At 39.8% G+C, this 26,325-nt stretch overlaps 1 protein-coding gene across 4 annotated transcripts in view; it reads right to left on the reverse strand.

Annotated features, from left to right (window-relative positions):
• Window positions 1-591: 591 nt before the first annotated feature.
• meak7 (MTOR associated protein, eak-7 homolog) overlaps window positions 592-26,325 on the reverse strand; it is a 53,451-nt gene continuing 27,717 nt past the window's right edge. Inside the window, exons 8-9 of one of the 4 annotated variants that reach the window (XM_061919962.1) lie at window positions 20,508-20,687; window positions 592-5,079 (exon numbers count right to left, since the gene is read on the reverse strand). In XM_061919962.1, the coding sequence (XP_061775946.1) occupies window positions 4,948-5,079; window positions 20,508-20,687 (312 nt within the window). In that variant the 3' untranslated portion in view covers window positions 592-4,947. Of the gene's footprint in view, window positions 5,080-14,817; window positions 18,166-20,507; window positions 20,688-26,325 lie in introns of those variants that run through there. The other 3 variants (XM_061919963.1, XM_061919964.1, XM_061919965.1) reach the window with 3 other exon arrangements.

The following is a 26,325-nucleotide window of genomic DNA, read 5'->3' on the forward strand; positions in this document are numbered from 1 at the left end:
CGTAGCGTGTTCTGGGCTTCAGTACAGTGTTGATCTCGTGCAGACATGATTTTATTTCACAATTCCTTGAGAGAAAAAAATGCCTGGTTAGGCTTTATGTATAGCATTATAGTGGCATGACATATAATCATGTCATGTGTGCCTTCCTTGGGTGAAGCCAGGATTACAGTTATGTTGTGACATGTTATTTTGCGGTTTGTAACTTATCCATGTTATGTTGCAGCTATTTTAAATAATTTTAGCAATTTGTTCTGGCCCAAAATAAATTAGCCCTTTGAAACATATCTTTGTCTTTGTGTGTTGTATGTAGACCACATTGCCTAGCAGAGTTTAGTGGTCCAAATGCATTTAAGTTGATTGTGGTGGAGGGTCCGAAGCTTAAACAGCAAACAAAGTGGATTTAGTACAAAGTTTTATTTACCCAACATAATAAAGTACAAAGTTGGATTGAATTGCCCATGCAAACAGACAGCGTCCTCCGCAGGACTTGGATGATCGAGAATCATGCGAATCACACACAGTATTGGTCTACTGGCCATTTATCTGTTTCCCTCATGTGTCAAGGTCCCGTTGTTTTGGACCTGTTTGTTCTGCAACATCCTTGAATCCCTTAATCATAATAAACAGTCAAAACATTTTGTAGAATGGTCAGACCAACTATATATTCAACTTTCACCCACATATGCTCTTCTAATGGTTCTTAATGCTTTTCGACCTCGCTCTCTTTCCGGACTTTGACAGACACAAAATATGGTACCAAAAGGTCAGAAATTCCACTACATAATCAACAGATTGCATTATTCTCCAGTGCAATAACAGTACTAAAATGAAGGCGAAAAGGCCAATAATGGGACCCTTATTTTTTTTATTTTTTTAAAAGTAGCTAAATATTTACTTTTCACAGTAACGCATTATTTTTTGGTGTAAGTAACTGAGTTACTTATGACATAAAGTAACTTGTAACTGTAATGTAGTGGAATTTCTGACCTTTATACCATATTTTGTGTCTGTTTTAGTCCAAAAAGAAAGTCTATCTAAAAGCCTCTGAAACACTGGAAGAGCATATGTAGGTGAAAGTTGAATTTGTGGTTGCTGTAACCATTCTACAAAATGTTTTGATTGTTTGTTATGACTAAGGGATCCAAGGTTGTTGCGGAGCAAGCAGTTGCAAAACAACGGGACCTTGACACATGAGGGAAACAGATAAAAAGCCAGTAGACCAATATTTGATATTGATTTGCATGATCTGGATCCTCCAGGGGACGCTGTCTGTTTGCATGGGGAATCCAATGCAACTCTGTACTTTTTGATATTGGGTAAATAAAACTTTTGTACTAAAACCACTTTGTTTGCTATTTAAACTTCGGACAATCCACCACAGTAACTAGTTTCCTGTTACTAACCCAACACTGGTACTGTGAGAAACTGTTCAAACTTTAAGTGTTTACAAAGTACAAAGAAGAAAAACCATGATAACGATTCTGAATAAATTGAAAATCGTATTTACTTCACCATATAAAATACAACTTACTTCCCCAAATTATTATTATTATTATTTTTTTTATGTTATTACTTATGGAGTACATTGTGAATACTTTTAGAACAAGAAGTAAACAAAAGTGTTAGCAACTGCTATGTAACGGAAAATGGTTAGGACTAAATAAGGTCTGCTTCTTCCTGCTCATTTTCGAACATGTTGAAAAGAGAAACTGGAAATTGTGATGTATCATGTTGTAGTCGTATGCATGTTCGAAATAAACTCAAACTCAACATTAATGTAACATCACACACTTTTAACATCAATTATTTGACTTGAACATCACTAAAATCTTATTTTTTCTGTAGTATATTTTACTTAGTATTGACTTACGAGTTCAAAAGTTCAAAAATTGTTTGTTCTGTTCTTTCAACACATCACACTAAAGTCAACTTGAAATACCGGTACAATGATAAGAAATAAAATCTCAAAGATTTCAAAACAGTTAAGTCAAAAGGATGGCTATACTTAAAACTACAGCAATAGAAAATGGTGCCATCCAATTAAATAGGCAGGTTTAAACAATTTTTATACTATTTGTAACTAACTTTAATTTAATAAATGCTTTGTACTAACAAGACATTGTTCAATACATTTATTTTTAGTGCAAAATAATAACTATAACATAACTAAAACATAAATTAGCAAACCTTTCTAAAATGTCTGCTTGACAAGACCAGTGTAATCTCACGCGATCTGTACGTACGAGGAGCAGCCCAATAAGAGCTCATATTTTTCGTACATCACCAAAACTAAATTGGCACGTTGTGTAAATCGTAAATAAAAAACAGAATACAATGATTTGCAAATCCTTTTCAACTTATATTCAATTGAATAGACTGTAAAGACAAAATACTTAAAGTTCAACCTGAAAAACTTTGTTATTTTTTGCAAATATTAGCTCATTTGAAATTTGATGCCTGCAACATGGTTAAAAAAAGCTGGCACAAGTGGCAAAAAAGACTGAGAACATTGAGGAATGCTCATCAAACACTTATTTGAAACATGCCACAGGTGAACAAGTTAATTGGGAACAGGTGGGTGCCATGATTGGGTATAAACGCAGCTTCCATTTAGGGCTGGGTGATATGGCCTTTTTTTAATATCTTGATATTTTTAGGCCATATCGCGATAAACAATATGCATCTCGATATTTTGCTTTGGCCTTGAATTACTACGGACGTTATTCAATTCTGTTGTTAACTACTTTTTTCATACGGTGTTGATCTGGAAATGTTTGCCTCGGCATTTTGATGGTGTGGGCGTGTGGCACCAAATGGAGATGATGCCATGTGGAGTAAGCACTCTTCATTCTCTAGCAGATGACTTTTAAAAAGATGCTACATATTAGCAGTAATGCTACTTTTGGTAGCAACGTTTTTAGCCCACACTTGACAAATTAAGGTTGTCTGTTTGACATATTCCCATTTGAAGCCAAACCACCACCAGACGATGGACCCCCTGCTGTTTTTCTTGGGAATTGATTCTTCCTTCATTCGCACCTTCTTTTCCTCGTATTACCACTAGCACGGCTCTGCTAGCATCACAGCTAATGTTACCCATGCCGCTACCTCTCTGCTCCACGAGGGCGTATACGTGTGTGACGTATGACGTGACAGTATGTGACGTATGTAAGAAGGTGTGCTTGCTTGTCTGTGAGAAGGGTAGACATGACAGAGTGAGAAGAGCCTGTAATGTAATGCCCGCAGCTAAAAGCAACTGCGTGAGAAGGTATACTCAAATATTACGATATAGTGATTTTCTATATCACACAGGGACAAACCCTCGATATATCGTGCATATCGATATATTGCCCAACCCTACTTCGATGACATGCTCAGTCATTCACAAACAAGAATGAGACAAAGGTCACCACTTTGTGAACAAATGTGTGAGCAAATTGTCCAACAGTTTAAGAACAACATTTCTCAAACAGCTATTGAAAGGAATTTAGGGATTTCACCATCTAAGGTCTGTAATATCATCAAGAGGTTTAGAGAATCTGGAGAAATCACTGCACGTAACTTTGAACGACCTTGTCCTTCGATCTCTCACGAGGTACTGCATCAGAAACTGACATCAGTGTGTAAAGGATATCACTACATGAGCTCAGGAACACTTCAGAAAACCACTGTCAGTAACTACAGTTCGTCGCTACATCTGTAAGCGCAGGTTAAAACTCTACTATACAAAGCGAAAGTCATTTATCAACAACACCCAGAACCACAGACGGGTTTGCTGGGCCTGAGCTCATCTAAGATGCAAAGTGGAAAAGTGTTCTGTGGTGTGAAGAGTCCACATTTCAAATTGTTTTTGGAAACTGTGCAATCAAAGAAGAAAAGAACCATCCGGACTGGGGCACAGTTCTAAGCCAGCAACTGTGATGGTATGGTATTTGTGCCCAAGGCATGGGTAACTTACACATCTGTGAAGGCACCATTAATGCTGAAAGGTACATACAGGTTTTGAAGAACATATGTTGCCATCCAAGCAACGTCAGCAAGACAAAGCTAAGCCACATTCTGCACGTGCTACAACAGCGTAGCTTCGTAGTAAAAGAGTAATGTACCGTTGAACAACTTAAGCTGTACATCAAGCAAGAATGGGAAAGAATTCCACCTAAAAAGCTACAAAAATTGGTTTCCTCCATTCCTTATCATTTACTGAGTGTTGTTAAAAGGAAAGGTCATGTAACAGAGTGGTAAAAAAGCCATTGTGACATTTTTTTGCAATGTTGCTACCATTAAATTCAAAGTTGATGATTATTTGCAAGGAAAGATTTAGTTTCTCAGTTCGAACATTAAATATGTTGTCTTTGCAGTCTATTCAATTGAATATAGGTTGGAAAGGATTTGAAAATCGTTATATTCTGTTTTAGTTATGATTAACACAACGTGGCAACTTCACTGGTTTTGGGTTTTGTATATTGTTAGGATTCTATCGGTAGCAAATGTTCTAATCAAATTGTGTAGTTATCAGCAGGGCTCCCCATTTCTCTTCAATCATCTTAACACATTCTTTCTAAATCCTGAAGGTTTCCAGCAAGCGATGTTATTGAACGCATGTTTTCCAGCAGCACCATCAGCACCAAAACATTACGATCATCTTTGTAGTTTTACTGATTCTTTTGGACACTTTGTATGAAAATAGGGTTTAAACCGAGGCTCTGGTCACAAGAGAGTCGTGGCAGAAACCTACCAGAGGTCAAGGAGGTTTTCAAGCAAAGGAAGGAGTCTGTGCCAGCTTGGCTGCCGTGTGACTCACAAGGCAGCTAACAGCTCTGACAGCTAAAGCAAGAAGGAGGAGAATGTTCATCCTTGTCAAGTTCTTGCAAAGCATTTGACACTTCAAAAAGATGAAAGAGTGCCTGATGACCTTGACTGAAAATAATCAGTTTTTCATATTCACATTTATCTTTGCTCCTGGTCATCCTGTGGCTCTCTGAGACCTTGACTCAAGAGAGTTTTCCCTGCCATCTCCATCATGGCCTGGACCTCTGGATCCACATCCAAGACACTCTTTTTTCCCGTACATTCTTCATCCTGAAAGACGAAAAAAATGTCCAATTAGGATTGAGATAAACCAGCATTAGCTCTCAATGGACACAATTGACAATATCACAAAGTAATGTAGTGACAAAACTGAAATCCTTGTCTGAGGCCCACAAACGCAAAGATAACCTATTATTAGTCACCTTGAGACCCTCTACCTGAAACCGAATAATCAGGTTAGAAATATAAGGATAATAGTGGACTCAGACTTGAACTTTAACAGCCACATTTAGTAAATAACATCAGCAGCTTCTTTCCACCTGAATAACATTTCCAAAATCAGATTAATTATAGTCTAAATTAGACTGAGAAACACTGATCCGTGCCTTTTTCTTCAGCAGTTTAGACTACTGTAATGGTCTTCTCATAAGCCTCTCCAATCAAGATGTAAAGTAGCTGCAGTACATCTAAAATGTTGCTGCTGAAGTCCTGCTTAGAACCAGGGAAATTACCATTTTAGTCAAGTGCTTAGGTCACCCACTGGCTTCCAGCTGCTCAGAGAATAGACTTTAAAAACAGCTCTCCTTGTGTACAAGTCTCTTTACGGTCTTGTGCCAAAGTAAATTTCTGACTTGTTAGAACCAAATGAACCATTCCAGGCTCTGAGAACCTGAGGAAATAGTCTTTTGCTGGTGCCTATAGTCAGGACCAAACATGGTGAGGCTGCGTTTCAGTTTTATGCTCCTAAAAATTGAAATAATCTTCCAGAAGTTGTGAAATGGGCATCAAACTTAACGTTGGCAATATTCAAATAAAGGCTGAAAACACTTTTAGTTATTTGTGCATATGACAACTGAAAGTATTTTATCTACACTCTCTGATTTTAATTTGAACTATACTAGTTTTTAATGAGGATCTTATTTTATGTTTTTAATTTGAATTATGATTATTTTCATTATCAAATTGTTTTCATAATTTTGCCTTAGTGTAATTTTCTGTAAAGCACTTTGAATTGACCACCCACGAATACAAAATTAACATGAGTACCGTATTTTCCGGACTATTGAGCGCACCGGGATATAAACCGCACCCATTAAATTTTAAAATATGTATATTGTTTTCATATATTAGCCGTATGACTAGTTAGATACTTTGTGATAATAGGTATTTACACAGAAGCCTTTTGTAATTGTTTATTTATATACCTTAATTGTTTCCAAACTGTGCCTGACACACGGCAGTAAAATGGCTGATCAAACAAAATAGAAGTCATCATCATGGACCCACTGGCGTGCGGTGACGTTTTAGGGAATTTACAAAAAAGAAAACAATACAAAAATGATGACACTGTAAGTCAATAATACTAACGAAGACACTTGTAATTGTGTTAGCAAGGTAGCTAATACTAACAACGCTAGCTTCATTGCTGTGGTAAAAATATGCATGGAAACACTCCTACAGATATTCCCCATGGGACGGTTTATTAGATAAAAATTATTTTAGTTATGTTGTAAAACTTAAAAACGTTGCTTGGAGTGATAAATGAAGAATCCATAAGAGTTGAACAATATGGACAGCTATAAAAGCGAACAGCAACTGTACTTCCGGGAGGTTTAAAAAAAAAAGTCTAAACAAAGGGCAATGGCGCCACAGGAGCACCTGCAGTGAGCGAACTCGTCCAAAAGAAGCACCATAGCACAAACAATAAACACATCTATTCAGTGTGTTTCCTTGTTTTGTTTTTTTAACTATTTACTTTATCGCCGGCTTTCTGCAAAGAAAACTCCATAAATTAGCCGCACAGTTTTATAAGCCCCAGGGTACAAATCCTAGGAAAAAAGTAGCGGTTTATAGTACGGAATTTACCGTAATTGAGGCGCCCAAAAATATTTTTTTTTTTGACACAAATAAATGGATGTGTGGGCTTCACGATGGCAGAGGGGTTAGTGCGTCTGCCTCACAATACGAAGGTCCTGCAGTCCTGGGTTCAAATCCAGGCTCGGGATCTTTCTGTGTGGAGTTTGCATGTTCTCCCCGTGAATGCGTGGGTTCCCTCCGGGTACTCCGGCTTCCTCCCACCTCCAAAGACATGCACCTGGGGATAGGTTGATTGGCAACACTAAATTGGCCCTAGTGTGTGAATGTGAGTGTGAATGTTGTCTGTCTATCTGTGTTGGCCCTGCGATGAGGTGGCGACTTGTCCAGGGTGTACCCCGCCTTCCGCCCGATTGTAGCTGAGATAGGCGCCAGCGCCCCCCGCGACCCTGAAAGGGAATAAGCGGTAGAAAATGGATGGATGGATAAATGGATGTGCAGCACTATTATGATCCTCCCCCTGCAAATCCTACTGCTAGAATGACGTTCACGTTCTATTCCGAATTTGTGTCAACATTTGCAATGAAAGTGAGTGTTAAGTTTCTCTTTAATTGCTAATGTTCACTTGTGACGAATAACAACAAACATAACATATAGCCCAGTGTTTCTTAACCATTGGTGTGCGGCCCTCTAAAAAAATATCTGTTTCTTAGCTCTAGTCCAGGGGTCGGCAACCTTTACCCCTCAAAGAGCCATTTTGACCCGTTTCACAAAATACAGAAGACAATGGGAGCCGCAACCGTTCTAGCGAATATCTGCTGGTTGTCACCCAGATAACAATAATGAGGGCGTGCTATGAAGCCATTGCCTTAGACGCCTTCTACAACATGTACAGACAGCTTGCCAGTACAGCAACACGTTGTATGTGGCTTCCGCAAATACACATACACGACTGCAAGGCATACTGGGTGATACAGGCTACACTGAAGGTTGTGTTTTAACAAGATTAACACTCTTACTAATATGCACCACACTGTGAACCCACACCAAACAAGAATGACAAACACATTTCGGGAGAACATCCTCACAGTAACACAACATAAACGCAACACAACAAATACCCAGAATCATTTGCATCCATGACTATTCCTGACTATATTTTACACCCTGCTAGCACCAACCACCCCGGGGTTGCGTAAAGAGTCGGTATGCACGGTAATGCTAATTTTAACCGATACTCTTAATCTCTGTTAGCAATTGTCATCCTAAGCACTTATGAAAGTGTTGTCTTGTTCTGTATATTGTACAGTATTTTGTATTTCTATAGTGTTTTGTATATTGTACAGGATTGCTTGTTATTTTAATTGGACAGTAGTCTGTTTATTTTAATTGTTAGTTTTTCCTTTATTACCTCTTGTGTTATGTATTTTACCCCATATTTGTTCCCACAACCGCACCTTATAGTAAGTTGGAGTCTTTAATCTCGTTATATGCAAATATAATGACAATAAAGTCTATTCTATTCTATTCTAAAGGTCTTAAAAGCATCAAAGTGTGAATGTGAATGAATGATGGGTTCTCAGTTCTCTGTGAAGCACTTTTCAAGCGGCTCGTTTGAAGGAAGTATGAAGGAAGGCTAGGTTGTTTAATGAATAACTGCAATGCCTTCATTGTCTCATTTCAAATTGCTGAGACGTATGCAGATCCCAAATACAACAAAAACAGGTACCAAAAGGTAAGAACGGTTGGTTTTGTATAATAGGTCCCCTTTAAAACTGAATATTTTTAAATAAAAAGTAGCTTTGTGATGTAAGTAAGTAAATCGTATTTATAAAGCACTTCTCACAAAGAGATCTCACAAAGTGCTTCACATGTTTAAAATACAAATAGTACTATCACAACAAGGTGCAACAACAGAAACATTGAAAAATGAAATAATAATATATGATAATAGAAATAAATCTGTGTTGGCCCTGCGATGAGGTGGCGACTTGTCCAGGGTGTACACCCCGGTTCTGCCCGATTGTAGCTGAGATAGGCACCAGCGCCCCCCGCGACCCCAAAGGGAATAAGCGGTAGAACTGGATGGATGGATGGAAATAATCTAAAAAGGTAATTTGAATATAACAGGAATGCACACTTAAACAAATGTGTTTGAACTGGCTTTTAAAAATGTCAATAGAAGGTGCAGCCCTCAGCTCATACGGGAGTGCATTCCACCATTTAGGGGCAACTGACTCGAATTGACTATCACAGGGGTGTCAAACTCATTTTAGCTCAGTGGACGCATGGAGGAAAGTCTATTCCCATGTGAAACGGACGGGTAAAATCATGGCAGAATAATTTAAAAATACAAATATTACACAACTTCTTTCTTTGTTTTATTTCGGCCCAAAATAGAACAGGCACAATCTGAAATTGTACACGTTACAAATAATTCTCGACTGTACTGTACCTAATTTGTCAATTCCATGTATTAATCCTGTGCTAACTCAACAAGTCATACACAATGAGGTAGAAACTATTCAAGTGGGTTAAATGACTGTGTATTGATATAAAAATAGAAGCTGTGCAACGTTTGAACAATTTCAACAAACCAAAAATAAAAACTTAACACTGACAGTATTGCAGTCAATCCCACAGTTTACTTTCTTTAAATTTGCACAGAAAACAATCATTTTCACAGGACTATAGCAATGTGCAGTGTCTCAAGCAGCATTTTAAGTGGGTTGTTCATTTTACTCCGGTTTGTTTTACATTGGGTCGAGGGGGAGGCGTCGCAGCGTGTACCTCTTGCTTGGTATCCTTGCTTATCCCAGTATAAACTATTTGCTTGCCTAACAGAATTAATAATGCAACATCCAGTGGACACATGTAGAACAGCTGTCTCTTTATTTAAAAATGCAGCTTAATTTTACACTTGCCAAACTCGTCTCGCTGGTCGCATTGAACCTGTTCGCGGGCCTGATCCGGCCCTCGGGCTGCATGTTTGACATCCCTACTCTTTTGCCTTATGTCTTCACATCTAACTCATTACCAATGTAACATAAAAGGGTATGTTTGCAACATTTACAAAAATACCAGACGCTAGCTATCATTAGCTGTCATTAAATGTATAATCCATCATAACAACAACATGACTGCAAATTGTTGGTTGTTGTTGAAATGCTTTTGTATGTGTGAACGGCATGCTCTCCCTCCGCGTACGTGTAGTCGAGACAGGGTGAGTGACTGCCGTAAACACCAATCAATTTATTAGGGCTGGCAAAAATGTTTAATAAGTCAACTTAGTAATAGTGAATAATACAAACATTTGTAATACAAATGTGCTTTGTTAAACTACTAAAGCTAGCACACAGGTGTCAAACTCAACATTTTATGTAGTCCGTAAAAGCCTGGAAATAATATGACTTAATAAAGTACTTTATCTTTTCTTAATGAAAGTATTTGTTATTTCCATTTTGATACTTAAAAATAACATGTACTGCATGCAATTTCATATCTTTTAAACTTTAATTGTATCTAATAATGCAGAAAAATATTACATTCGCATATATTCCAAAACATTTTTGACTTGTAATACACTGTAAAAAGTAGATTTTTAAGGAAAATTCTGGGGATTAAGCTGCCAATTTTTCGTACAAAAAACTTTCGTACCATTTTTCCATATATATATATATATATATATATATATATATATATATATATATACGAGGGTCCCTGGTTCAAATCCAACCTAGTACCAACCTCGCCACGTCCGTTGTGTCCTGAGCAAGACACTTCACCCTTGCTCCTGATGGGTGCTGGTTAGCGCCTTGCATGGCAGCTCCCTCCATCAGTGTGTGAATGGGTAAATGTGGAAATAGTGTCAACCCATTTATATATATATATATATATATATATATATATATATATATATATATATATATATATATATATATATATATATATATATATATATATATATATATATATAACACACTATAAAAACAACAACTGTATATTATATTGTGGTAAAACTGGACAGGTCTGTTGCATGAATTTTATTGTAAATATATATATATATATATATATATATATCCATTCATCTTCTTCTGTTCTTCCTCTTATCCGAGGTCGGGTCCCGGGGGCAGCAGCCTAAGCAGGGAACCTCAGACTTCCCTCTCCCCAGCCACTTCGTCCAGCTTCTCCCGGGGGATCCCCAGGTGTTCTCAGGCCGCCGGGAGAGATAGTCTTCCCAACGTGTCCTGGGTCTTACCCATGGCCTCCTACCAGTCGGACGTGCCCGAAACACCTCCCTGGGGAGGCGTTCGGGTGGCATCCTGACCAGATGCCCGAACCACCTCATCTGGCTCCTCTCGATGTTGAGGAGCAGGGGCTTTACTTTGACCTCCAGAATGGCAGAGATTCTCACCCCCTCTCTAAGAGAGAGCCCCACCACCCAGCGGAGAAAACTCATTTCAGCCGCTTGTACCCGTGATCTTGTCCTCTCAGTCATGACCCAAAGCTCATGACCATAGGTGAGGATGGAACGTAGATCGACCGGTAAATTGAGAGCTTTGCCCTCCGGCTCAGCTCCTTCTTCACCACAACGGATCTATACAGCGTCCGCATTACTGAAGACGCCGCACCAATCCGCCTGTCGATCTCACGATCCACTCTTCCCTCTCTCGTGAACAAGACTCCGAGGTACTTGAACTCATCCACTTGGGGCAAGATCTCCTCCCCACCCCGGATATGGCACTCCACCCTTTTCAGGGCAAGAACCATGAACTGGGACTTGGAGGGGCTGATTCTCATCCCAGTCGCTTCACACTCTGCTGCGAACCGATTCAGTGAGAGCTGAAGATCTTGGCCAGATGAAGCCATCTGGACCACATCATCTGCAAATATCAGAAACCTAATCCTGCAGCCACCAAACCAGATACCCTCAACTCCCTGACTGCGCCTACAAATTCTACAGGGAGCGGGCCGCCACAATAAGGCAGACCGTTACCCCATTCTCTCTGAGCACTCCCTACAGGACTTCCCACAGGTACACGGTCGAATGCCTTCTCCGAATCCACAAAGCACATGTAGACTGGTTGGGAAAACTCCCATGCACCCTCAATGACCCTGCCAAGAGTATAGAGCTAGTCCACAGTTCAACGACCAGGACGAAAACCACACGGTTGTTCCTGAATCCGAGGTTCGAATATCCGGGGTAGCCTCCTCTCCAGTACACTTGCACAGTACACATAAAAAAGTATTTAGTCAGCCACCGATTGTGCAAGTTCTCCCACTTAAAATGATGACAGAGGTCTGTAATTTTCATCATAGGTACACTTCAACTGTGAGAGACAGAATGTGAAAACAAATCCAGGAATTCACATTGTAGGATTTTCAAATAATTTATTTGTAAATTATGGTGGAAAATAAGTATTTGGTCAACCATTCAAAGCTCTCACTGATGGAAGGAGGTTTTGGCTCAAAATCTCACGATACATGGCCCCATTCATTCTTTCCTTAACACGGATCAAACGTCCTGTCCCTTTAGCAGAAAAAAAGCCCCGAAGCATGATGTTTCCACCCCATGCTTCACAGTAGGTGTGGTGTTCTTGGGATGCAATTCAGTATTCTTCTTCCTCCAAACACGACGAGTTGAGTTTATACCAAAATGGATACATGGATGATACAGCAGAGGATTGGAAGAATTTCATGTGGTCAGAAGAAACCAAAATAGAATTTTTCTACAAAGTGAATTCCTGGACATTTTTTTTCCACATTCTGTCTCTCACAGTTGAAGTGTACCTATGATGAAAATTACAGACCTCTGTCATCATTTTAAGTGGGAGAACTTGCACAATCGGTGGATGACTAAATACTTTTTTACCCCACTGTGTATATATATATATTTATATATATGTGTTTTTTTTAAAACTTTTTTGCAGTAAAATCCGAATATTTTTTTCACAGTGTATGTAAAAAAAGATTTTAATAATCAAATGCATAGGCAAGTATAAACATGTATTGTACAGGTATACATTTATATTGATATACCATGCACTATTAGAAGCGGCCCTCTGAGAGCAACCATAACTGCGATGAGACCCTCTATGAAAACGAGTTTGACATGCCTGAGCTAGCCGGTGGTGTTTTTGTGTTTTGCTTTGAAAAATTTAACTGTGAGCAAGTTGCAAACACCCCCTTTAGGCAAGGTAGAAAGAGGGATATCATTTATGTCGTGATATGTATCGATGTTTGACTGATATGAAAAAATACTGAACAGCCTGATATGATTTTTTTCCCCCCCATATTCCATAATTTTGTTCTTCCCTAAACACTATGTTGCCGCACATTGTGTAAACTTTGATCCATCCAGTCCCGTCCACCTATCAAAAAGTTTGACAATAGGGTTCATAAATGACTGACAGGGGGGGTCAAAAATCATTTTTTGATATGAAATATCATTTTGCTGTATCATTTTGCTGTATCACTGTGCAGTTTTAACTTTGTAGTCTGCTAACGAGATGTGTTTTCCACTGAAAAATAACGGACTATTTCCGGAGGGCACTTTTTTTCAAAAACAAAAAAATCCACAAAGTTGTGGGGTCGCAAATGCTGAGTCATGAATATTGGGGGTTCCACTCTAACTTTAAAAGCAGTGTGTGGCACTATGGCTTTAAATTGTAACAATAGTGCATCGGTATTTATATACCGATATACTCATAATTGAGTAAAAGTCTTGACAGTTGTGTGTGTGTGTGTTTCAGTGAATGTGGAGGAAGAAAATTAGTTATCTGTATAAAGAAAAAAAGAAAAAATGTACATATATAATGGAAAGTGATTTAAAAATATATTTACCAATATTGGTGAGAAAGAATTAGAATGTAGATATACTGAGAATAATAATAGTAGTGAACTGTACAATAATTATAATCACATCCAACTAAACTCGTATGACAATATCAATTACAACTGCAATTCCAAATGAGGTGGGCAGTCACATACATCCGGATTGTAATCTTTCCAATATTACCAGAAACTGTGAGTACAGATGAACAACTTAAATGTAGCCGAAGCTTGTATAAAAACAATGAAAACATTAGAGAATATCTTAGCCAGTTCAACAAATGTAGTGTTGTTGCAGTCTCAGAGACTTGGCTTGATGAGAACAAGTGTTGTGAAATGAGATTGGAATGTTATGAATTATTCACTACAGAGTTGGAAAAAGGGGAGGAGGAGTAGCACTTTTTGTCAATCGAGATTTAAACTGTAGGAAGATTAATAGTAAATCAACTGCTATAGTTGGAGTCTTTGAATATAAACTGAAGAAATATAAAGTGTACAAAAATAAGTTAATACAAATAATAAAGCACAGCAAAAGAACACATTTACCTGTTAAAACAACATAAAAAAAGCATCTAGGGTAGGTAGAAAGTTTTAAATGGTATCATTAAAAAAAACATGATCCAATAAGGCAGTGGTTCTCAAATGGAGGTACACGTACCTTTGGGGGTACTTGAAGGTATGCCAAGGGGTACGTGAGATTTTTAAAAAATATTCTAAAAATAGCAACAATGCAAAAATCTTTTATAAATATATGTATTGAATAATACGTCAACAAAATATGAATGTAAGTTCATAAATTGTGAAAAGAACTGCAGCAATGCAAAATTCAGTGTTGACGGATAGATTTTTTTCATAAATATTAATGTTAGAGATTTCTTTATTTGTGAAAAAATGTTTAGAATTAAGTTCATGAATCCAAATGGATCTCTATTACAATCCCCAAAGAGGGCACTTTAAGCTGATGATTACTTCTATGTGTAGACATTTTTATTTATAATTGAATCACTTGTTTATTTTTCAACAAGTTTTTAGTTATTTTTATATATTTTTTTCCAAATAGTTCAAGAAAGACCACAACAAATGAGCAATATTTTGCACTGCTATACAATTTAATAAATCAGAAACTGATGACATAGTGCTGTATTTTACTTCTTTATCTTTTTTTTTCCAACCAAAAATGTTTTGCTCTGATTAGGGGGTACTTGAATTAAAAAAATGTTCATCAATGAAAAAAGGTTGAGAACCACTGCAATAAAGAACATCCAAACTATTTCATAGAAAATAATCCAACTATAAATAACGCTAAGGAAATAACGGATGCATTTAACGTCGTCTTTGTGAATGTTGGACCTAATGTAGCAAATTATATTGTACAACAAGAAAACATTGTCAAATTTAATGAACAAACTATACAAAACAATTCGATCCTACGAGCTAGGTTGTCCGGGGCCTTTATTCCCCCTGGTAGGGTCTCCCAAGACAAACTGGTCCTAAGTGAGTGATCAGACAAAGAGCAGCTCGAAGACCTCTATGAAAAATAAAAACGAAGGACCTGGATTTCCCTCGCCCGGACGCGGGTCACCGGGGCCCCCCTTAGGCACAGACTGAAGAGGCAGCGTGGGTTCCCCCTCCAGTGGGTTCACCACCCATAGCAGGGGCCATAGAGGACAGGTGCAATGTGAGCTGGGCGGAAGCCGAAAGCAGGGCACTTGGAGGTCCGATCCTCGGCTACATAAGCTAGCTCTTGGGATGTGGAACGTCACGTCGCTTGGGGTGAAGGAGCCTGAGCTAGTGCGCGAGGTGGAGAAGTTACGGCTAAATATAATCGGACTCACTTCGACGCACAGCAAGGGCTCTGGAATCAGTTTTCTCGAGAGGGGCTGGACTCTCTTCCATTCTGGTCTTGCCAGCAGTGAGAGGCTGGGTTGGCAATTCTTGTTTCCCCCCCGGCTCAGAGCCTGCACGTTCAACCCAGTGGACTTCCCTTTGCCTTCGGGTGGGGGGGAACAGGTCCTGACTGTTGTTTGCGCTTACGCGCTAAACAGCAGCTCAGAGTACGCACCATTTTTGGAATCACTCGAGGGAGTACTTGAGATTGTTCCCTCTGGTGATTCCCTCGTTCTACTCGGGGACTTCAACGCTCATATTGGCAACGACAGTGAAACCTGGAGAGGCGTGATTGGAAAAATGGCCGCCCGGATCTGAACCCGAGTGGTGTTTTGTTGTTGGACTTTTGTACTCGTCACAGATTGTCCATAACAAACAACATGTTCAAACATAAGGGTGTCCATAAGTGCACTTGGCACAAGGACACCCTAGGCCGCAGTTCCATGATCGACCTTGTATTTGTGTCATCGGACTTGCGGTCTCATGTTTTGGACACTCGGGTAAAGAGAGGGGCAGAGCTTTCTACCGATCACCACCTGGTGGTGAGTTGGCTACGGTGCTGAGGGAGGCTGCCGGACAGCCGAAACGCATTGTGAGGGTCTGCTGGGTACGCCTAGCAGTGTCACCTGTCAGAGAGAGTTTCAATTCCCACCTCCAGAAAAACTTTGTTCATGTCACGAGGGAGGTGCTGGACATTGAGTCCGAGTGGACGATGTTCCGTACCTGTATTGTTGAGGCGGCCAATTGGAGCTGTGGTTGCAAGGTGGTTGGTGCCTGTAGTGGCAGTAATCCTAGAACTCGCTGGTGGACCCCAGCGGTGAGGGATGACGTCAAGCTGAAGAAAGAGTCTTATCGGGTTCTTTTGGCTCATAGGACTCGGGATGCAGCATGCAGGTACCAAAAGGCCAAGCGGTGTGCAGCTTCAGCAGTCCGGGAGGCAAAAACTCGGACATGGGAGGAAATCGGGAAGCCATGGAAAACGACTTCTGGAGAGTTTCGAAGCGATTCTGGACCACCATCCGCCGCCTCAGGAAAGGGAAACAGAGCAATGTTCTGCTGACCTCGATTGCGGATGTTGTGGATCGGTGGAGGGAATACTTCGAAGACCTCCTCAATCCTACCAACACGTGCCTGGGGACTCTGTGGTGGGCTCTCCTATTTCTGTGGCTGAGGTTGCCGACATAGTTAAAAAGCTCCTCGGTGGCAAGGCCCTGGGGGTGGATGAGATCCATCCACCCGGAGTTCCTTAAGGCTCCGGATGCTGTGGGGCTGTCTTGGTTGGCAAGACTCCGCAAAATCGAGTGGACATCGGGGGAAGTACCTCTGGATTGGCAGACCGAGGTAGTGGTTCCTCTTTTTAAGAAGGGGAACCGGAGGGTGTGTTCCAACTATCGTGGGATCACACTCCTCAGCCTTCCCGGGAAGGTCTATTCAGGTGTACTGGAGAAGATAGTCAAACCTCGGATTCAGGAGGAACAGTGTGGTTTTCATCCTGGTCGCGGAACTGTGGACTAGATCTATACACTCGGCAGATTCCTTGAAGGTGCATGAGAGTTTGCCAAACCAGTCTACATGTGCTTTGTGAACTTGGAGAGTATGGGGTAATGGACTGTTTGATTGTGGCGGGCCGCCCCCTATATGATCAGTGTCAGTGCTTGGTCCGCATTGCCGGCAGAAAGTCGGATCCGTTTCCAGTGAGGGTTGGACTCCGAAGGCTGCCCTTTGTCCCCCATTCTGTTCATAATTTTTAGGGACAGAATTTGTAGGCGCAGTCAGGGCGTTGAGGGTATCTGGTTTGGTGGCTGCAGGATTAGGTCTCTGCTATTTGCAGATGATGTGGTCCTGATGGTTTCATCTGGCCAAGATCTTCAGCTCTCACTGGATCGGTTCACAGCAGAGTGTGAATCGACTGGGATGAGAATCAGCACCCTCAAGTCCGGGTCCATGATTCTTGCCCGGAAAAGGGTGGAGTGCTATCTCCGGGTTGGGGAGGAGATCTTTCCCCAAGTGGAGGAGTTCAAGTACCTCAGAGTTTTGTTCACGAGTGAGGAAAGAGTAGATTGTGAGATCGACAGGCGGATCGGTGCGGCGTCTTCAGTAATGCGGACGCTGTATCGATCCGTTGTGGTGAAAAGGGAGCTGAGCCAGAAGGCAAAGCTCTCAATTTACCGGTCGATCTACGTTCCCATCCTCACCTATGGTCATGAGCTTTGGGTCATGACTGAAAGGACAAGATCACGGGTACAAGCAGCCGAAATGAGTTTCCTCCGCCGGGTGGCGGGGCTGTCTCTTAGAGATAGGGTGAGAAGCTCTGCCATCCGTGAGGAGCTTAAAGGAAATCCACTGCTCCTCAACATTGAGAAGAGCCAGATGAGGTGGTTCGGGCATCTGGTCAGGATGCCACCCGAACGCCTCTCTAGGGAGGTGTTTCGGGCACGTCCGACCGATAGGAGGCCACGGGGAAGACCCAGGACACGTAGGGAAGACTATGTTTCCCGGCTAGCCTCGGAACGCCTCAGGATCACCCGGGAGGAGCCGGACCAAGTGGCTGGGGAGAGGGAAGTCTGGGACTCCCTCCTTAGGCTGCTGACCCCACGACCCGACCTTGGATAAGAGGAAGAAGAAGATGGATGGATGGATGGATGGCATTCAAAACAACCTAGAATCGTTTTTAATTTCTCCTGTTCATGTAACTGAAATCACAGAAATTGTAGATTATTTGAAAAACAAGAAGTCCACAGACTGCTGTGATTTAGACATTTCTGTGATCAAAGAAATTATTGATTTTATAGCTGTTCCCTTCACTTATATATGTAATATTTATTTTATAAAAGGTGTATTTCCAACGAAAAGGAAAACAGCAAAAGTTATTCTGATCTTCAAAAGCGGAGATGAGCAACCCTTTACCAACTATAGGCCTATTTCTTTACTCTCACAAGTTTCAAAAGTCCTTGAAAAATTATATGTCGAGATTAGACAGTTGCATTGATAAGCATCACTTGCTAAGTGAACACCAATATAGTTTTCGGTCAAATATGTCCACTTCCATGGCAGTGATGGAATTAGTTAAGGAGGTAACCACTGCAATTGATAAGAAAGAGTTAACTGTTGACATTTTTATTGACCTGAGCAAGGCTTTTGAGACCATTGATCACACATTACTTTTAAACAAAATGCAGAGGTATGGTGTCAGAGCTCTTGATCATGATTGGTTGAAAAGTTATATTGGTGGCACAGAACAGTGTGTACATATGAACGACGTAGATTCGGATAAAAAGTTTATAACAGATGGAGTACCCCAAGGTTCTGTACTGGAACCATAATTGTTTATATTGTATATTAATGATATCTGTAACGTCTTTAAAAAACTAAATTGTTTTCTCTTTGCTGATGATTCAAGCCTGTACTATTTTGAGCAAGACCTTGGCCAGCTCCCAGAGACAGTAGAGAGTGAACTCCACATACTAAAGCAATGGTTTGATGCCAATAAACTATCAATCAACTTAAATAAAACAAAATATATAATTGTTGAAATAGGAAAAACACCATACAGTGTCACATAAGAATTGATGATATGGAGATAGAAAGGGTGTATTCAACACATTTTTTGAGAATCTATATAAATGACAAATGAAATTGGAAACCGCATATAAATATACTCAAGACAAACATGTTAAAAATTATTGCTATGTTACATGAAATTAAAAACTCTGTAAATCGAAAGGCTCTTAACATGTAATATAATTATTTCATACTCCCATACCTCAATTATTGTGTTGAAATCTGGGGTAACAATTACAAATCAACTCTATGTTCTTACTACAAAAGAAATCCATTAGAATTGTAAATTATGTGGATTATTATGAACATACCAATGCTCTGTTTAATAAATTACAAATGTTAAAACTGCATGATCTTGTTGACCTCAACACTGATATTGTGACGTACAAAGCTCATAATCGCATGCTGCCTCTGTGTCTACAGGAGAGGTTCATATGTCTTTCAGAAAGCAAACATAAGAGCTATGTAGATGTGTTTCATCTGTGGAACAGCTTGGATGATGCCTTAAAATGTTCCAGTTCCATTCACACACTAAAAAAAACTTTAGAAAATAAACATTTAGAAAAATATATCACTCTTCAATCAACACCGGTAGTTAATATAATGATCATGTTAATTACAAAACTAAATGTGGGATATAAATAATAATAGAAGTATAAGGGTTTGTATATTGCATATTATTGGTATAAATGTGTAACCAACATGTGTACAGGGATATTTCACATATGCTGCCAGTAGCATATTCTTGTCTCAAAGATTAAGCCATGCAAGTGCAAGTGCAAACGAGTTTGACAGTGAAATTTGTATGTTTGATTTCTATCCCTGTACATACGTCCCTCCTTCTTTACTCCACATTCGGCAGTGTGCTTCGTGGACCTTCACCTCGGACTTGAATTCGACCTTCACCTCGGACTCTAACTCAAATTTCACTGTCAAACGAGTTTGACAGGGAAATTTAAATGTTTCTACGTATGTACAGGGATGTTTCACAAATGTGAAATATCCCTGTACATACATGTATTTACTGTTTATGTATTTTGACAGTGTGTATGTTGTGTACAAGTTGTATTTATAATATGTTGTGTAAAGGAAATGTAATATTTCTATGAAGCTCATTTTTTATTTGAGATTGCTTAAAGGGTTAGGCAAAATAAGTGCTCAACTTCAGCCTAAACCCTTTCGGTCGGTAAAATTGTCAATTTATGAATGTAAAACTGTTTGTTTATTTTGTTGACTACTGACCGAAGAAATAATAAACTAAATATTTACCTGGCAACCTAGATTATTAAGAAGTTATGCTAGAAATGCACATAGTTGGTATCAAAAAGTCGTTAAAGCAACAAATAGGTATTTTAGTGCTTGGTACCTGCTCTTCCTGTTCTTACCTTTTCTGTTTCAGAGGGTTTTCCTACTGCCCATACTTCCATGGAATCCAGAATAAAGTCCTCGTCTGCTGAAAGTTGAGGACTAGCAAAGGTTGTACACTTTGGTCTTGCGCGACTGTGACCACGTCCAAAATTACTGTCCAACCACAAGCCGAAGTAGTTATGCTGACCACCCATGCCCTGGTAAAAAGCAGATGACATTTCACAAATCAGTCATTGAACTGTTCGACTGACTCCGACACCATTTAAGTTTCTGTTTGGAGCTAAATAAGGGCCAAAAGTTTTCTAATTGAAAAAAATTTACTTTAAAACTCATGATTGGATGTTATTTCTAAAAAATACGTCAGTATATTCAAATCAAAAACAAATGAAAACTGTTTTTTTTCCCCAGGTTAAATATATTTTTGATTCACACTTAATAGTGCCCCGGGGGTGGATGAGATACGCCCAGAGTTCCTTAAGGCTCTGGATGCTTTGGGGCGGTCTTGGTTGACAAGACTCTGCAATATCGCGTGGACATCGGGGGCGGTGTCTCTGGATTGGCAGACCGGGGTGGTGGTTCCTCTCTTTAAGAAGGGGAACCGGATATGTGTTCCAACTATCGTGGGATCACAGTCCTCAGCCTTCCCAGTAAGGTCTATTCAGGTGTACTGGGAAGGAAGCTACGCCGGATAGTCGAACCTCGAATTCAGGAGGAACAGTGTGGGTACATGGAGTTTTCCCAACCAGTCTACAGTACATGTGCTTTGTGGACTTGGTGAAGGCATTTTACAGTGTACCTCAGGAAGTACTGTGGGGAGTGCTCAGAGAGTACGGGGTAACCGACTGTCTCATGGTGGCGGTCTGCTCCCTGTATAGTCAGTGTCAGAGCTTGGTCCGCAGTAAGTCGGACCCGTTTCCAGTAAGGGTTGGACTCCGCAAAGTCTGGCCTTTGTCACCAATTCTGTTCATAACTTTTATGGACAACATTTCTAGGTGCAGTCAGGGCGTTGAGGGCATCTGGTTTGGTGGCTGCAGGATTAGGTCTCTGCTTTTTGCAGATGCTGTGGTCCTGATGGCTTCATCCGGCCAAGATCTTCAGCGCTCACTGGATTGGTTCACAGCCGAGTGTGAAGCCACTGGGATGGGAACCAGCACCTCCAAGTCCGAGTCCATGGTTCTCGCCCGGAAAAGGGTGGAGTGCCATCTCCGGGTTGGGGAGGAGATCTTGCCAGAAGTGGAGGAGTTCAAGTACCTACAGTTGGAGTCTTGTTCACGAGTGGGGGAAGAGTGAATCGTGAGATCCACAGGCGGATCGGTGTGGCGTCTTCAGTAATGCGGACGCTGTATTGATTCGTTGTGGTGAAGAAGAAGTTGAGACGTAAGGCAAAGCTCTCAATTTACCGGTCGATCTACGTTCCAATCCTCATGAGCTTTGGGTCATGACTGAGAGGACAAGATCACGGGTACAAGCGGCCGAAATGAGCTTCCTCCGCCGGGTGGCAGGGCTCTAGAGATAGGGTGAGAAGCTCTGTCATCCGGGAGGAGCTCAAACTAAAGCCATTGCTCATCCACATCAAGAGGAGCCAGAAGAGGTGGTTCGGGCATTTGGTCAGGGTGCCAACCGAACGCCTCCCTAGGGAGATGTTTCGGGCACGTCCGACCGGAATAAGGCCACAGGGAAGACCCAGGACACGTTGGGAAGACTCTCTCTCCCGGCTAGCCTGGGAACGCCTCGGGAGCTAGACAAAGTAGTTTGGGGAGAGGGAAAACTGGGATTCCCTCCATAGGCTGCTGCCCCCGCGACCCAACCCCGGATAAGCGGAAGAAGAGATGGATAGATGGATGGATGGATGGATGGACGGATGGACTTAGTTTTTTTAATGATTTTCTTATTTTCAATATTGTTTTGTATTCAAACTTTCAAAATGTTCAGATTCAATTATAATTTCTTAAAGTTTCAATCTTTTTTTTCCAAGGTTCACATTTTTTTTCCAAATTCAAATCTGTTTTTTCAGCTTCAGACTTTTGGCACTTTTTTCTGTGGAAAACGTACAAGGGGCATAGCCTCATGACAGACCAATCTGCAAAAGAATAAAGGGTGTTCTCTTCACGTTGCATATGAACTATGAAACCCAAAACCAGTGAAGTTGGCAGGTTGTGTAAATTGTAAATAAAAGAGGATCCAATGATTTGAAAATCTTTTTCAACCTATATTCAATTTAATAGACTGCCAAGACAAGATACTTAATGTTTAAACTGAAAAACGTTATTTTTTGCAAATATTAGCTCATTAGGAATTTGATGCCTGCAACATGTTTCAAAAAAGCTGGCACAAGTGGCAACAAAGACTGAGAAAGTTGAGGAATGCTCATCCAACACTTATTTGAAACATCCCACAAGTGAACAGGCTAATTGGGAACAGTTGGGTGTCATGATTAGGTATAAAACAGCTTCCATGAAATGCTCAGTCATTCACAAACAAGGATGGGGCGAGGGTCACCACTTTGTGAACAAATGTGCAAGCAAATTGTCAAACAGTTTAAGAACAACATTTTTCAACGACCTATTGCAACAAAATTAGGGATGTCACCATCTACGGTCCGTAATATCATCAAAAGGTTAAAAGAATCTGGAAAGTCACTGCACGTAAGCGATGATATTACTGACCTCCGATCCCTCAAGCGGTACTGCATCAAAAAGCGACATGAGTGTGTAAAGGATATCGCACACATGGGCTCAGGAAAACTTCAGAAAACCACCGTCAGTAACTACAGTTAGTTGCTACATCTGTAAGTGCAAATTAAAATTCCTCTATGCAAAGCGAAAGCCATTGATGAACAACACCTACAAAACGCCGCCAGCTTTGTTGGGACCAAGCTCATTTAAGATGGACTAATGAAAAGTGGAAAAGTGTTCTGTGGTTTGACGAGTCCACTTTTTAAATTGTTTTTGGAAACTGTGGACGTCGTGTCCTCCGAAACAAAGAAGAAATCAACCATCCGGATTGTTATAGGCGCAAAGTTCAAAAGCCAGCATCTGTGATGGTATGGAGGTGTATTAGTGCACAAAGCATGGGTAACTTACATATCTGTGAAGGCACCATTAATGCTGAAAGGTACATACAGGTTTTGGAGCAACATGTTGCCATTCAAGCAACGTTATCATGGAAGTTTCTGATTATTTCAGCAAGACAATGCTAAGCCACATGTTACAACAACACGGCGTCATAGTAAAAGAGTGCAGGTACTCGACTGGCGTGCCTGTAGTCCAGACCGGTCTCCCATTGAAAATGTGTGGCGCATTATGAAGCGTAAAATACCACAACGGAGACCCCGGATTGTTGAACAACTTAAGCTGTACATCAAGCAAGAATGGGAAATAGTTTCACCTGAAAAGCTTCAAAAATTGGCTTTCTCAATTCCCAAACGTTTACTGAGAGTTGTTCAAAGGAAAGGCCATGTAACAAAGTGGTAAAAATGCCCCTGTGCCAACTTTTTTGTAATGTGTTGCTGCCATTAAATTCCAAGTTGATGATTATTTGCAAAAAAACATAAAATAAAGCAGAATATTATGTTCAAGACAAAAAATCCCTCCATATTCTCTCCTGCTGGCTTGTGTCACCATGTCGGAGTTATTATGTAAATAACAATTTGCAAACAGTTAAAATTATACACAAAACAAACTAAAACCTCATACCCAAGAATGCACAGCAATTATTTTTTAACAAAAGAAGATAAATATAACCTTAGAGAAAAATGTAATGTAAAAACAATGCACACACATATAACACTGAAAACCTTTAGCATGTGGAATTTAATTGTGGAATAGATTAAAAAACACAGTACTAATATGATCTATTTAAAAAAAAACTATTCAACCTCAATGTGTTTACAAAGTACCAAGAAGAAAAATCATATTAAACATCTTGAAAAGACCTTATTCATTTCATAGTGTGAACCATTACTATGTCAGATAATTTAATAATGAAATATTTACTTGCTAATTTGTCTGTTTATTTATTTAGAAAACAATGCAAATTTGTTTAGAAAATATTGCAAATTTATTTAGAAAACATTGCATGTTGTCACAAAACGACCTTTCATTGTAAACAAATATTTCCTCACCGGTGTGCTAGCCGCAAAAAGAGGCTGAAGAACCTACAGTACCATAGAGCCCTAGCAGAACCGGACGCCATTACTCATTTAATTTGGGAATGCTTGGCTTATGAAATTCATAATATGGCACAATTTGTCGTCTGTGCTTTTTAAATATGCCTCCATGTCTCACTGTCATGACCGTATGAAGTGATGGCTGACTTATTTCTTATGTTCCCTAAAGGCAACATGAAGAGGAGGAGGACCCTCATTCTTTTGCTGATTGGTCGGTCATGAGGCCACTCCCCTTGGTAAAAAGGGCCAAAAGTCTGAACCTGAAAAACACTGATTTGAATGTGAAAAAAAGAGGTAAAACTGGAAAAAAAAGTAACTAAAAAATTCAAATTACATCTGAAAAATGTGAAAGCTCAACTATCAAAATATACTAAAGTGAAAAATGAAAAAGAAGTCACTCACGTTAAGTGCAAATCAAAATTATGTCCAACTTGAAAAAAAAACAGATTTAATTTATTTTATTTTGAATACACTGAAGTATTTTTCAACATTCAAAACCTGGACAACATGTCAACATGGACCAGCTCATCACTGAAAAGTGACTAAATAAGTTGACATTGGCATCATAATGTGAGCAGACATTGTATAGAAAGTGATTGTTTTATGTTCATATTTTGAATTTTTTGTTTAGCACTTTCTTTAGCACTACTTTTACATGATGCTGAGGGCCTCATTTACTAAGATCCAAAGACCACGCGCTAAACAGCGTGTGCAATATATAAAATGTACTAAAAATGGTAGTGTTGCATGTGATTTATTAACACTGTGAGTACAATTGAAAAATGATGCAGACCGCCTTATTTAAAAGCGGTCTTGAAAGGATTTTGTGTGTACTATACAGGCCTTTATCACGGAAACACTAATTTACTGCTCCCACCTGTGGCATTTTGCTGTTTTCTAACATGCAGGAGACATCTGCCATTTTTTATGAGCACTACGTTATGACACCACTTTTTTTTTTCAGCGCTGAAGGTGCATGGGAGAAAGGCTGCACTGACTTTGCTCAAGATGCAAAAAAATGCATACTTCAAGAATGTATTTTTTATGTAAGATTTTTTTAAGTAAGAAATGTTCTATGTAAAAAAAAAAACATAATTCCAAAAATACCAAAATGATGCAGCAATTCAATTAGTTTTAATCAGCCCATTAACTGCTCTAGCAGCTATAAAATAAAATGTTGCTGAATAGACGATATGTCTAATCTTTTTTTAATTTCTGACCCTCCAAACATGCTGACACGCAAATAAAACGCAATATAGTGCTCGCAAAACGGTGATGGGTGTTGATAATTTTATTCGCATATTCTACCATTATTGTGGGCCGTTTTGATGATCAGTATAGATTTTGCATATTAATGAAGAGAGGAACGCAAAATGATTTGCACTTCTTATTCTGTTCACTTAAAAAATACACTTTGCACACATTTAGTAGATCAGCTTTGCGTGTGCTATCAGGTTTGCAAGTGTTACACGCAAACCTTTAGTAAATCAGGTCCTTAATTTTTCACTATAGCTGGATTTTCGTATAAACCAGTTTCTAAAACTTTTATCCTCCCCATATTCAGACTCAAAAATATAAGGTTATGGCTCATCATTTGTCCAAATGTAGTCATCATTGGCTCTAACAAAGTCTACCATAGTTAAGGGGAATTGTTGTTGATGGGATGT

This window comes from Nerophis ophidion, linkage group LG14 (assembly GCF_033978795.1).
Source record: "Nerophis ophidion isolate RoL-2023_Sa linkage group LG14, RoL_Noph_v1.0, whole genome shotgun sequence".
Lineage (NCBI taxonomy): Eukaryota > Metazoa > Chordata > Actinopteri > Syngnathiformes > Syngnathidae > Nerophis > Nerophis ophidion.